Genomic DNA, 13,452 nt, shown 5'->3' with positions numbered 1-13,452 from the left:
TCTTAGGAATCAATTACAGAACAACGATGTAAGGAAACAGGCAAAAAAGGAAGATGCTGGCCTGAGAAAGAACAGGATACATGCTCAGCCAAGAAGCGAAGGGAAATGCAGGCTGACAGCTGTGCAGATGTCCTAGGACACGGGGTGGGGAGGCTCCAGGAGGATGCCTTGAGGAAAAAACAAGCCACTAATCATTTTCAGAAGGTTCAACAGTTCTTTCAGGGATTTTGAGGTTAATAAAAACAAAGCAAAAATTTATTTTTAAAAATAAGCTATTTTCCCCCCTTTCTCTTTTCCCTTGTGACGTGGGACATAATCCAGGGTTGCTTGGATGCCAGGCAAGTGTTCTGCCATTTTTCCATATTCCCAGGCTCAAATCAGCCTTCTAGCAGTATTTGGTTTTCTTTTTTTCTGAGCTCTCTCTCTCTCTCTCTCTCTCTCTCTCTCTCTCTCTCTCTCTCTCTCTCTCTCTCTCTCTCTCTGTCTTTCTGTCTCTGTGAGTGAGTGTGTGTGTGTGTGTGTGTGTGTATGTGTGTGTTGCATGCACATGAATGAAGGTATCTGTATCTGTGGAGGTCAGAAAAGCCTCTAAAGTTACAGATGGTTATGAACCACCCAAAGTAGGCGCTAGAAATGATCTGGTCCTCTTGAAGGGCAGTAAATGTTCATTATGATTGAGCTGTTTTCCCAACCTCTACTATTTAGTTTTCTGAAGCTGCATAAATGCAGCCTTTTCTTTAATTAAATTTTTTTTGGGACAGGGTTTCTCTGTGTAAAAGCTCTTGCTGCCTTGGAACTAGCTGAGTGCCACACTTTCCTGGAAAGATTCAACCGCTGGGCTTTCTGTTGCGCTGATTAGGGTTAGCTGGCAAAGATGAGATTCGGAATGGCGAGGCAGATTGGATGTGTTTAGCAAAGACATGGAATTATTCAGAGAGCAAAATGGACCATGAGAGGAGGGGGCTGAAGAAAGAGAAGCCAGGTCCACATGTGGCACAGGGGTTAAAGTTGGGCCGGGCGTTGGTGGCGCACGCCTTTAATCCCAGCACTCGGGAGGCAGAGGCAGGCGGATCTCTGTGAGTTCGAGGCCAGCCTGGTCTACAAGAGCTAGTTCCAGCACAGCCTCCAAAGCTACAGAGAAACTCTGTTTCAAAAAAAAAAAAAAAAAAAAGAAGAAGAGGAGAGACTAGCAGGACATAACAGAGCATGCTGTTAATCCCAGCACTCAGTAGCAGAGGCCTGAGAATCTCTGTGAGTTTGAGGCCAGCCTGGTCTGCAGAGTGAGTTCCAGAACAGCCAAGGCTGTTACACAGGGAGACCCTGTCTGGAAAAACAAACAAACGATTGTTGGGAATATTATTTTAAGATATGTTACTTTTGTTTATGCTGCATTTTGTTTAACCCTTTGAAGCTGTGTTACTGTGCCTGTACAAAACACCTGATGGGCCGGGCGTTGGTGGCACACGCCTTAATCCCAGCACTTGGGAGGCAGAGGCAGGCGGATCTCTGTGAGTTCGAGGCCAGCCTGGTCTACAAGAGCTAGTTCCAGGACAGCCTCCAAAGCCACAGAGAACCCCTGTCTTGAAAAACAAAAACAAAAACGAAAACAAAATAAGACCAAAACACCTGATGGCTTGATAAAAGAGCTGAACGGTTAATAGCGAGGCAGGAGAAAGGAGAGGTGGGGTAGCAGGCAGTGAGTATAAATAGAAGGAGACATCTGGAGAGGAGGAGCAAATGAGAGAATGAGGGGAGTAGGCCGTCAGGGGCCAGCCAAACTAAGGCCGGGCAGTCATAACTAATAATAATCCTCTGTGAGTGATTTATTTGGGAGCTGGGTGGTGGGCCTCCAAAAGAGTCCAAAGAGAAAGGAACAAAAAAGTAAAGAACCAAAAGAGTAAAAAACAAACAACAACAACATTTTGGCATTCCATTGTGGGCCTAGAGTAAAAGGAGATCCCACAACAAACGATTAGAGACTGGGTTGTGATAAGCATAACTTTGAGATGTGCATTGAGATTCATGCAAAGAAATACCCCTGTGTGCTCACATATTTCAGTAAATATCAGGTTGCTGTTTGTTCCTATTTTTGGTGTCTATTTTTTGCTTTTGATTTAGACATTTTTTTTGCCCAAGCAATGAATGGGCCCAGCTTTATTCAAAATGAACCAAGGTACTCAGAATACAATTTGACTTTCTGGCATGCACCTGTAATCCCAGGACTCTCAGGGTTGAGTGTGTGTTGGGGGGAGTTACAGGAAGCCAAATAATAAGGTAGAATGGTTTACTGGTTTTCTCATAGGGTAGAGGATGAGCTAAGATGACTTCTGGAGTTTTGACACATACACCACTAAGTGTCATTTACTTCAAGGGGAGTTATTTCATGGCAGGTGAATGTCTCAGGGATGATGAACCTATGTGGACCAGGTTATATATCTTATATACAAGATGTATAAGAGAGGCTACGCAGGCAGCTAAATAGGAAACAGTGTAATGGCTTTGAAATCTAGGCACAGATATCAGTGAGGCAGCCAGAGTGCATAAGTCATTGAGCCTTGAGGCTCCAAGGAAAACTAGCAGTCACATTTTAAGTAGAGGTCATTGATCAGCAGTTTAAGTTTTGATAAACATCTTTTTAAATAGGAAATCAGAATTCCATATTTCTTGGAGAAAAATAACACCCCTACAAGTCCTATTGTAAATATTTTATTCTATTATCATTTGTTTATTTATTGTTTTTTCCAGACAGGGTTTCTCTGTGCAGCCCTGACTGTCCTTGAACTTGCAATGTAGATCAGGCTAGTCTCCAACTCGTAGAGATCCATCTGCCTCTGCTTTCCAAGTGCTGAGACTAAAGGTGTACCACCACTGCCTTGCATATCATGTATTTATTTTTCCCTTTATTTCTTCCATTTTAAAGTGGAAAAAATTTATGGTCATAATGATCAATTTTGTGGCATATAAGTTCTACTCAACCACATTTTAGAAACATTTGTAGAAGGATTGAGATGGCTCTATTAACATTAAAGGAGGTTTTTTTTAAAGTTTTATTTATTTATTTATTTATTTATTTATTTATTTATTTATTATGTACCCAGTGTTCTGCCTGCATCTATCCCTGCAGATCAGAAGAGGGCACCAGATCTCATTACAGATAGTTGTGAGCCACCATGTGGTTGCTGGGAACTGAACTCAGGACCTCTGGAAGAGTAGTCAGTGCTCTTAACCTCTGAACCATCTCTCCAGCCCCACATTAAAGGAGTTTTAAAAAACTACAGAAAGCTGGTCAGTGGTGGCACTGCCTTTAATCCCAGCACTTGGGAGGCAGAGACAGACAGATCTCTCTGAGTTCAAGGCTACAGAGTGAGTTTCAGGACAGGCTCCAAAGCTACAGAGAAACCCTATCTTGAAAAAACAAGAACAAACAAACAAAACTACAGAAAAATAAGACTCATAAAAATGCATTTAATTGGGAATTAGAAACATGGCTCAGAGGATAAGAGCACTGTCTGCTCTTCCAGATGACCTGAGCTCAATTCCCAGCACAACCATCTGTATCTTTACCTCTCTTCTCTCTCTCTCTCTCTCTCTCTCTCTCTCTCTCTCTCCCTCTTTCTCTCTCTCTCACACATGTAACATTAATTTTTTAAAAACATATTTTTTTTCTTGTAAAGAGTTAAGCAAACCCAAAAGCAAATGAGTTTATCAATAATTCAATCTCCTGAGGTTTGTGTGTCATTTTGCTGTGCTGGGATTGCCTCACACATGATAGACGTACGTTCTTTTTTTAAGTTGTACCTTTAACCCCTCTTCTGGAGTTTAAATACAGACAGACAAATTCTAACACATCGCTTCTTGTCTATGCTTACGTAAGTCGGTCACATTTCGGCCTTGGGGGGAAAGTGTAAAATCTGAGTCATCTCTTGGGAAAAGTGGGGTTCAAGCGGGGGGCGGTGCTTATTTTCTTCATCCTTGACAAACAAGAACTCTCTTCAGAGAGAAGCCAGAACACTAAGAACCGTACATCACCTGGATGTATTATCAGAGAGAAGCCAGAACACTAAGAACCGTACATCACCTTGATGTATTATCAGAGAGAAGCCAGAACACTAAGAACCGTACATCACCTCGATGTATTATTTGCTTTGATTCTTTAACAGCAGATAATGAAGTCAAGGATGAGAATAAATGTTTTTATTCATTTCCATTTAACCTTAAAAAACAGAACCATAGCCAGGTGTTGGTGTCGCATGCCTTTAATCCCAGCAGTCGGGAGGCAGAGGCAGGCAGATCTCTTTGAGTTTGAGGCCAGCCTGGTCTACAGAGTGAGTTCCAGGACAGCCTCCAAAACAATACAAAGAAACCCTGTCTCAAAAAACAAAAAAAAAAAACCCCAAAAAACAAAAAAACCCCATAAAACCCAGAACCATTCCAAGGTATGCCCAACTATCCAATTCCAGCCATTTATATTTCAATTGCTAAGATTCTCTGATGATTTCAGGATTTCAAAATTTTTATTTACAAATAACTACAAACATCCTTTAGTATAAAGGAAGCTGCAATGATGAATACTGGCTGTCTTTGTTGAAAGTTTGGCTCTACGTTGCTGAGTTATGCAGACCTGCTAAATGAGATCAAAGGAGACTTATTTATCTATTTTTATTTGGAGCTGTGGGAATTGAGATTCCACAGGAAACACAGGTAGAAGAAAATGTGAACAGAGAGCTGGGTGTGCTTTATAGTTATGAGCACCAACATTGCACAAACTGGGTGTGGTGGTGCAGGCCTCTACCCTTAACATTCAGGGGGTGGAGGAAGGAGGATCCGGGGTCCAAGGCTATCCTCAGCTACATCATGACTTTCAGGCTAGCCTGAGCTATACTGGACTAAATTTTTTAAAAAAGGAAAGAAGAGAAATATAACAAGGAACTAGCTCTAGCACATCTTGTTTTTTCTATGCAAAATATCTTATGTTTTGATCAAATTCAGCTTATCTGCTGAAAACACTTTTGCTTAATACAAAGGAAAGGTTCACTTGGCACACAAAACAGATTATCAGAATGCCCAGGACACTGAAATATATTCTGAAAGGAAGCTATTGGCCATTTACACTTGAGTAAAACTGTAAGAATTAATAGCAGGCAGTACCCCTCACACCTAGGTGAAGAGTAGGTATTCGCTTTTCTGAGGTTTTGTTCATTGGGATGCACAGATGTCATACACACAATGAGTGACAAATGAGAGAATAAAGACAGACTAGAAAAGGAACATTGAGGACTCCCTTCCCCAGCACATTCTCATCACATCCTTGGTTAATAGAACTGTATGTAGATGGTATTGCTTAGCTGTACCTTACAAATAAGACTAGGGACATACTCAAGATCACAGACTATATGGCGGATCTGAACCTCTCTAGGCTTTGCATAGGAACCCAGTAGGACTTGAGGCCTGCCACCCATCTCCCACACTTAAGTGATCTTTCTAGAATGGACATCTGTGAAAACAGCAAAGGGATCAAGGGCCTGCATGCACAGGGTTTATGTGAGTTTTTCATTGAAGAGGAACCTGTATGTTACTTTATAAGTTCCTGCCTTTCAGAACTTTTATGAAAATTACGGAGACTTATTTTCTCCCCCAAACTAAACTATGGATGATGGGTAGGTCAATGAAATGGTTCAGTCTGATCACATAAATTTTATTCCCTAGACCAGCATGGTGGAAGAGACCAGGTTGTCTTCTGACTCCACATGTATGCACGTTTGTATACACACACCAAATGCATAAATGCAATAAGTAAATAAATAAAAGTATGAGTGGTGTACCCAGCTCTGTTTCAAATAGTTGGGAGCAAATAGAAGGTTTAGCATTTTATAAATTTGTAAGCTAATAGCCATCTTTCAAAGATATAAAGAACTGTGATGTAATTGATTAAATTCTTGATTACTTGATATATATATATATATATAGGAGGATAGTAGCAGCACCATTTGACAACTGAATTCCACAGATACCATCTAAAATGTATTCTAATCTGCAAATGTAACCTTTCTGAGATTTGGATCTTTGTAGAGTTACAAGAAAGAAACAAACGAAAAACAGAAAGCAGGATGTAAAATGCCAGCAAGATTAAATTTCTTTTTATTTTTCAAGCCCTGCCAATAGGTAGATGGAATTAGGGCAGAAAAAAACAAACAAACAAAAAAAATTGGGGCCCCAAAGAGACGTGCGTACGTGTTAACTCACAGCTACCATTGTGGTAAGGAAATGAGTTGGAGGGGGAAAGGCTCCCATCAGACCATCCCCGGGGACGCCGTGGTCCCGTACAGTCCGTCCCTCTGGCCCTATTCCAGTCTTGAGTCCCAAGGGCTCCCTCCAGAGGGAAGCAAAGAGGCGCGTGGCCGGGCGCGCGCGCCTACGCGTACACTCACATGTATACACACACACACACACACACACACACACACATACACGCACGCACGCACACGCACGCACGCACCCCCACCACCGCACAAGCGCCCCCCTCCCGCCACGGCCGGCTTCCTCCGCCGCCCGACCCCTCGGGGGCGGGCCTCTTTCTCTTTAAAGAGCAGACGCAGCCTCGGGAGCCGAGCCGCGCGCAGCCAATGAGCGAGGCCGAGCGGCTCGAGCGCGCTGACGCTGCACCAATGAGCGGCGTCTGGGGGCGGGGGCAACGGAGGAGACACTATTGTTGATGAGGAGCCGCGGCGGTGGCTGCACCACCTCGTCTCTGCCCGCCGCTGCCCGCGCGCCCCCCGTTCCCGAAGTCAGGCTTCGTCACCCGCTGGCTCAGGCCTTCTCTCAGGCTCCGAGCAACCGGTCCCCGCCGCCCGGCATCCCCCGGCGCCCGCGGGCCTCAGTCTCTGTGGCGGGGGGACCATGTCCCAGCGGGTGAGGCGCAATGGGTCTCCCACGCCCGCCGGCGCCCTCGCGGGTGGCGCGGTCGGCCCGGCCGGGGGTCCCGGGAGCCGCCTGCAGCCCATGAGGGCGACCGTGCCGTTCCAGCTGAAGCAGCAGCAGCAACATGGCAGCCCCACGCGGGGCGGCGGCGGCGGCGGCGGCGGCAACAACGGTGGCTGCGGCGGCGCTTCAGGCCCCTCGGGTGGCGGCGGCGGTAGCGGCCCGCGCACCGCCTCGCGCAGCACCAGCCCCACGCGCGGCGGCGGCAGCGGCAGCGGTGGCGGCGGCGGGAGCGCGGCGGCGCGCACCAGCCCCACGGTGGCCACGCAGACGGGCGCGTCCGCGACGTCCACGCGCGGTACCAGCCCCACGCGCGGCACGGCGCCTGTGGCCCGAAGCAGTCCTCCCCGACCGCAGCCGCCGCCGCCCCTGCTGGGCACCGTGTCGTCGCCCAGCTCGTCGCCCACCCACCTGTGGCCCGGCGAGGTGAGCGCGGCCCCACCCCCCGCCCGCGTCCGCCACCGGAGGAGGTCCCCAGAGCAGGGTCGGCCTTCGGCGGAGAAGAGGAGCCCCAGCGCCCCGGTGTGCAAAGCAGGTACGTGGAGGCACGGGTCCGGTGGTGCGGAGCAGGGACTGCAGCGCTCCTGCGGGGCGGGGCGGGGCGGGGCGGGGCGTGCCGTGCCGTCCGCCAACCCTGCGTGGTGCCTGCGCCCGGTCGCCGCGGTAGAGGTGCAGCCGCTAACCTTGGGCCTGGACCCATTTGTGGAAATCATAAACCCTGGGGTCTGGCCTTGCATCGCTGCTGCTCACACTCGCTCGAGGGTAGGGCTGGCCTGTCACTTTTGTGTTAGTGATGTGCTTAATGCTTGCAAATAGCACACGGGTGCTGTTCAGTGTTTCTGTTCCACAAAACAGTTTCGGATCTGTAGGACTCAATGCAACAGCAAAGGCGGATTTGGATCATTGAAGAGTTGTGAGGCTGGGAGCGGTTTTGCATTTCGTAAGACTTAATGAGTGGCAAGAAGAGAGAAGTTAAGCAAGATTGCTTCGGGGTGTGTGCATAGGCCTGTGTATACATATTTGTATGTATATACCTATGCTCACATGCATCTGCATATATACGTAAATGATAGATAGATAGCCTGAGGGTCTGGGTGTATACTGGTTTTCTTTCTCTCTTATTGTTTGCTTTGTTTGTTCGTTTTGTTTGTTTTCTCCTCTCTGGAACAGGCTCACTAGCCCTGGCTGGCCTGGAACTGGATGTGTAGTCCAGGCTGGGCTTGATCTGCCTGCTTCTGCCTCCTTAGTGCTGGGATTAAAGGTGTGCCCGGCATGGACTGGCCCCCTCTTGTTGTTGTGTGTACCTGATGGTTTTCTTGGGGAAGATCCTGCATGGAGGTGTTGGGCTCCAGTGGAGTCAATTCAGAAAGAGTAATTCAAAGGAGTATTCAGAATTGTAGGGAGTGGAAAGGGGCAACATTTGTTATATGGCTGCTTCCATCAGAGTGTAGTGAAAAAAAGAATGAATAGTTTTTTTTAGCTACATATTAATAGCGCTAGTACCTTTGTCTTTGCCTATCTGGAGAATTTCTGTTAAAACCTTACAAGCAATCATTGGGAGTTTCAGGAAATTTAACACGCTTTTTCCTAACCAAGTCAGTAAGATGACATTTTATTTCTTGTGTGTGCGAGTGCATTTCCATGGCCTGCAAGTGGAGGTCAGAGGGCAGTTTGGAGGAGCTGGGTCTCATGTGGGTTCCAGGGCATCAACTCTGGTGTCAGGCTTGATGGCAAGCACCTTTACCTGTGAGCCATCTCACCAGCCCTGTGAAGGGTTTTCGACAATGCCTCTTTAAGAAAGACTGCCCAGAAAATTGTTTGGTAGTGTTCTCTAATTGGATCCAGAGAATGGTTTTAAACCTTTTGGGAATACAAAATGCTTCTGGGTGATTTTTTGTTTCTGTTTTTGAAACAGGGTCTCCTGTAGCCTCAGCTGGCATGGAACTCACTATGTGCTTATACTGACCTCACCAACTGCCTCTGCCTCCTGAATGCTGGGATTGAAAGTGGGTACTACTTTATCTGGCTACAAAATGCTTTTGAAGAACATTGTTAAGGGGCCTCCCTCACTTGCAGTAATGGGCATAAGTCGTTTTCATACAAAACCTCATTTAGCTTTCATACTGGCGTTTATGCAAGTGGTGGCAGGTGAGATTTGACTCAGCTTGTATTCCACAAAGAACATGCCTTCAAATTATACCACGGAAGGTAGCTTCTAATACAAGAGAATGTCTGGGAAATGCTTTGCACTCTGAAATTACATGTATGTAGCTGTTGAATCTGCTGAAGAAGATTTCTGTAGTTTTTCTTTGACTCTCTGGAGCCAGGATAACACATCTGGAGGAGGAGGCTGTCAGTGGCTTTAGTAAATCATAAACAATATATTACCACAGGAGGCAAGGACCCTCCGTCTGACAACAGAATATGTTACTTTTTGAATAAGTTGATTCTGAACATAACCCTGAGGAGAGCTTGTAGATGGAAGTTTCTGTCCCGCCTGGTCCTGCAATCATTCAGTCCCAAATAAACACACAGAGGCTTATATTAATTGTGAACTATTTGGCCTATTGCTCAGGCTTATTACTAACAAACTCTTACAACTTAAATTCACCCGTGATTCTTATCTATGTTTAGCCATGTGGCTTGGTATCTTTTCTCAGTATGGCATTGTCATCTTATTTTCTCTGCATCTGTCTGGTGACCTCTCTGCCTTCTTCTTCCCAGCATTCTCCAAATTTGGTAGCCCCACCTATGATTCTGCCTGGCTACTGGCCAATCAGCATTTTATTAAACCAGTGTAAGTGACAAATTTTTACAGCGTACAAGAGCATTATCCCACAAGAACTTGGTTAGCTTAAGTTGTCACTATGTGAAGGAGGGTGCTCCTTTCCATTGATTTCTAGGAGAGTTTATTTCTAGGGGTTCCAGGCTCTTCATGTGCTCATTCATATTTTCCAAAGCCCCCCCAAAAAACCAAAACAACAACCAGACCCCCAGAAAAACAAGTAGTTACTTTTTAACTAGGTGTGAGGGCTACTGTTTGTTATTAGGGCTTTCAGTCTTACTCAAGTGTAAATGTCTGATGGCTTCTTTTTGGAATATATTCTTTTTTTAAAAAAAATATTCTTGTTACACTCTAGTTACATCCATACAAAGTTGGGAGAATGTTTTCAGTTTCAGATCTTGTTAGCACAGTCTGCTATGATTAAGTCATTCTGTGACTAAATTGAGAAAGAGACACTAGTTACCAAACCCCCTTTTTAATTGAAGAGTCCCACCATCTTGCAGGCTTCATGAAATGTAAATGTTTTTACTGTTGAAAAGAAGGTGCTTTCTCATGTAGGTCTGTAACCCTCACATGTGACTCAAATGCTGAGCTCATCACTGTGAGGTTGCTAGCTTCTAGGTAGAGTCTCATTGGGTGAGCAGAGTATCCCACCTGTGCCAGAGCTCTAGAATTACAGAGTCCCTAAGTTGGAGATCTTGGCATCTCCAGCTGGTTGATTATTTCCCTAGGAGCCAATCACTGACTGATCCAGAATGCCTTTCTCTTGGTTATGATGAAGTCACCCAAGCACTCATGGTAGCTATTTAAATGGCTGACTTCAGTGCCTGCCATTTTCTTAGCAAAGTAGCTTGTCTGGGTAGGATGCTTTCAGAAAGCAGGGCTAATTGTAAAGTTTATTTTGTGCTTTTGTCTTTACTTGACTTTATCTTATTTAGAGTAAAAGTGAAGAGGCAGCATAAGAACAGTTAGGATAAGCTTTGGGTAGACACTGGCTTTAGTACCTGTGCTTAGTTACTTGTATGTAAGTCATGTGGTATGGAGAAGTGAGTAACATGTTAGTGACAGAGTCACAGTTGTTTAAAGTTTCTTTAGTTTTACATTGTGTGTCTCTGGTGTGTGTGTGTATACATACATTCTAGGGTCACATATGTGGTGGTCCAGATGGTAATCTGTTGGACTCTGCCCTCTTTTTCTACCTGTGGGTCCAGAGTATTGAACTCAGATCATCAGACATGGTGGCAGACTCCTTTACCTGCTGAGCCATCTCACCAGTTATAGGGTTTTTTGTTTTCTTCAAGACAGGGTTTCTTTGTGGCTTTGGAGGCTGTCCTGGAACTCACTCTGTACCAGGCTGGTCTTGAAATCACAGAGATCCACCTGCCTCTGCCTCCCCAGTGCTGGGATTAAAGGCATGTGCCACCAATGCCCAGCCTCAGTTGTAGTTTTATTTAAAAGTTTTCATCACATTTTATTTATTTTATTCTCTCTCTCTCTCTGTTTTTGTGTTCATTTGTATGGATGCTAGGGTTCATGTTGTGTTTATCTAATTATTCTTTATCAATAAAAAATCAGGAGACAGATATTGAGGTAAGAACTTGAATGGTCAGAGAAGTGGCAGAGATGTGATCTTCTGTTTCTTCTGTTCCTCCATCCAAAAAGGACTGAGATCCTCTTTGAGCCCTGCCTTATTACTTTCTGTCTCTCTATCTGTCCTCAGTCCTCTAAAACCTCTATGGTTAATTTTGGTCTGCTAGTAGCTAGCTCAACCATTTGAATCAAAGCAAACTTCATTGTCAGAATGAAATCAAAGTATCACACAACAGATTCATGTGTGGATGCAGAAGACAACCTTTGGGAGCTGATTCTTCTTTCTTTGCACCATGAGGCTCCCAAGGAGCAAATTCACATTGTTAGGCTTGATGGCAGGCACCTTCATCTGCTGAGCCATCTCTCTGTCCCTGTCCCTTTATTTGTTTTGGTTTTTCGAGATAGGGTTTCTCTGTAGCTTTAGGGCCTGTCCTGGCACTCACTCTGTAGACCAGGCTGGCCTTGAACTCACAGAGATCTGCCTGCCTCTGCCTCCCAAGTGTTGGGATTAAAGGTATGTGCCACCACTGCCTGGCCCTTTTATTAGACTCATAATTGTTTATGAGATATACTTTGTTTTCTATACATGAATACAACATAAAATGATCATTTTAGGCTAATTGATATATCTACCATTTCATACTAAGTATTATATAAACATAAGATTTATATATATTTAGGATCCATTTAAAAAATTAAGTGTGTGTGTGTGTGTGTGTGTGTACACACACAAATGCATGTGGAGATCAAAGGACAGTTTTAGGGAAGTTTCTGCTTTCCCATGCTGATTCTTGGGATTGGACTCAGGTCATCAGGTTTTGGTAGCAAGCACCTTTACCTTCTGAGCCATCTTGTTGGCCTTAAAGGCCATAATTTTTTCAGCTACCAGATGTATAATTCAATGGACTCTTGTACAGTTTAGGGGCTAAAGGTGCTGACTAGTTGAAACTCTACCCATTACTTTTGGTTCCTCCTAAACAAACTGCAGTTATTGGAAGGCCTATGGGAAATAGAAACATTCAATTTAACATATGTTTTGCTTATTATGTGTTTTGTATGTGATGGGAAAAAAAATCCATGGGAACTTAGATGACTTTTTACTATCACAGGCAGTGTACCAGTGTACCAGAGATGAAGAGTTCAGGTGGAGGTGAACACACCACTTTCTGCTCTGGAAACTTAAGCTCACTGCAATAGTAGCGGAAGGTGGCTGCTGCAGTGCAGGATTGCTGTAGTTAGTTGTATGTAGTTATGGTTTAACAATACATCCTCATTGTTATTTACACTTCTGTTGAGAATAGAGCCATGGTTGGTGTTTGCATGTGTAGGTTTGACAAATGTTAACTTTTTTTTTCAAGACAGGGTTTCTCTGTATTGTTTTGGAGGCTGTCCTGGAACTTGCTCTATAGACCAGGCCGGCCTCGAACTCACAGAGATCCTTCTGCCTCTGCCTCCAGAGTGCTGGGATTAAAGGTGTGTGCCACCAACGAAAAATGTTAATTTTTTATAATAGGCTTATGTGTGCTTTACAATAGTGATAAAACAGACTTAGCACTTGTAGGCTGTAGTAAATAAAACATGGATCCACATATTTTATGCATTTGTGATATAAGCTAACATTTAAACTGTTTTGTGATATTTCTAGGCTATGCAGTGGTTCTATGAGCTTTTTCAAAATTTTGCGGTCTCCACTGAAATCCTTATGTAAATGGGCCTGAGCAGTTCAGCCCTGTGTTATTCATTGTCAACTGTACATTATTAATAGCTGTAGCTACCAATGAATGTCTGCCATCTGACTGTGTCCTTTGTAACAAATTGGTAGTGTGTGTGAATGAATTATTTTTCTGTAAACCACTCTAGAATATTACTAAACCTTAGATGTGTTTCTGGAAACTTGTGATCTGTAGCTGATTGGTCAGAAGTGCAGGTGGCCCAGTACTTGCAGCTAGCATCTGAAGAGGGGGCAGCCTTTGAGGTCAAGCCCTTGTTATGGTTTGAATGTTACAAAGCTCTCTCTGTCTCTTAGCTGATGGTGCTGTTGCATGTGACTGTAGAGACTTCAGGAGGAGGGATCTAGCTGGAGGAGAGGTTTACCTTGA

General features: G+C 44.6%; 1 protein-coding gene across 1 annotated transcript in view; it reads left to right on the top strand.

The window, feature by feature from the left end:
• Positions 1-6,695: 6,695 nt before the first annotated feature.
• Positions 6,696-13,452, top strand: part of Fam117b (family with sequence similarity 117 member B) — a 79,342-nt gene continuing 72,585 nt past the window's right edge. The window contains exon 1 of the mRNA XM_040753531.1: positions 6,696-7,513. Coding sequence (XP_040609465.1) covers positions 6,898-7,513 — 616 coding nt within the window. The 5' untranslated portion in view covers positions 6,696-6,897. The remainder of the gene's footprint in view (positions 7,514-13,452) is intronic.

The sequence above is a fragment of the Mesocricetus auratus genome, unplaced genomic scaffold (assembly GCF_017639785.1).
Source record: "Mesocricetus auratus isolate SY011 unplaced genomic scaffold, BCM_Maur_2.0 Super-Scaffold_100010, whole genome shotgun sequence".
Taxonomy (NCBI): Eukaryota; Metazoa; Chordata; class Mammalia; order Rodentia; family Cricetidae; genus Mesocricetus; species Mesocricetus auratus.
This window is presented reverse-complemented; position numbering and strand designations above follow the sequence as displayed.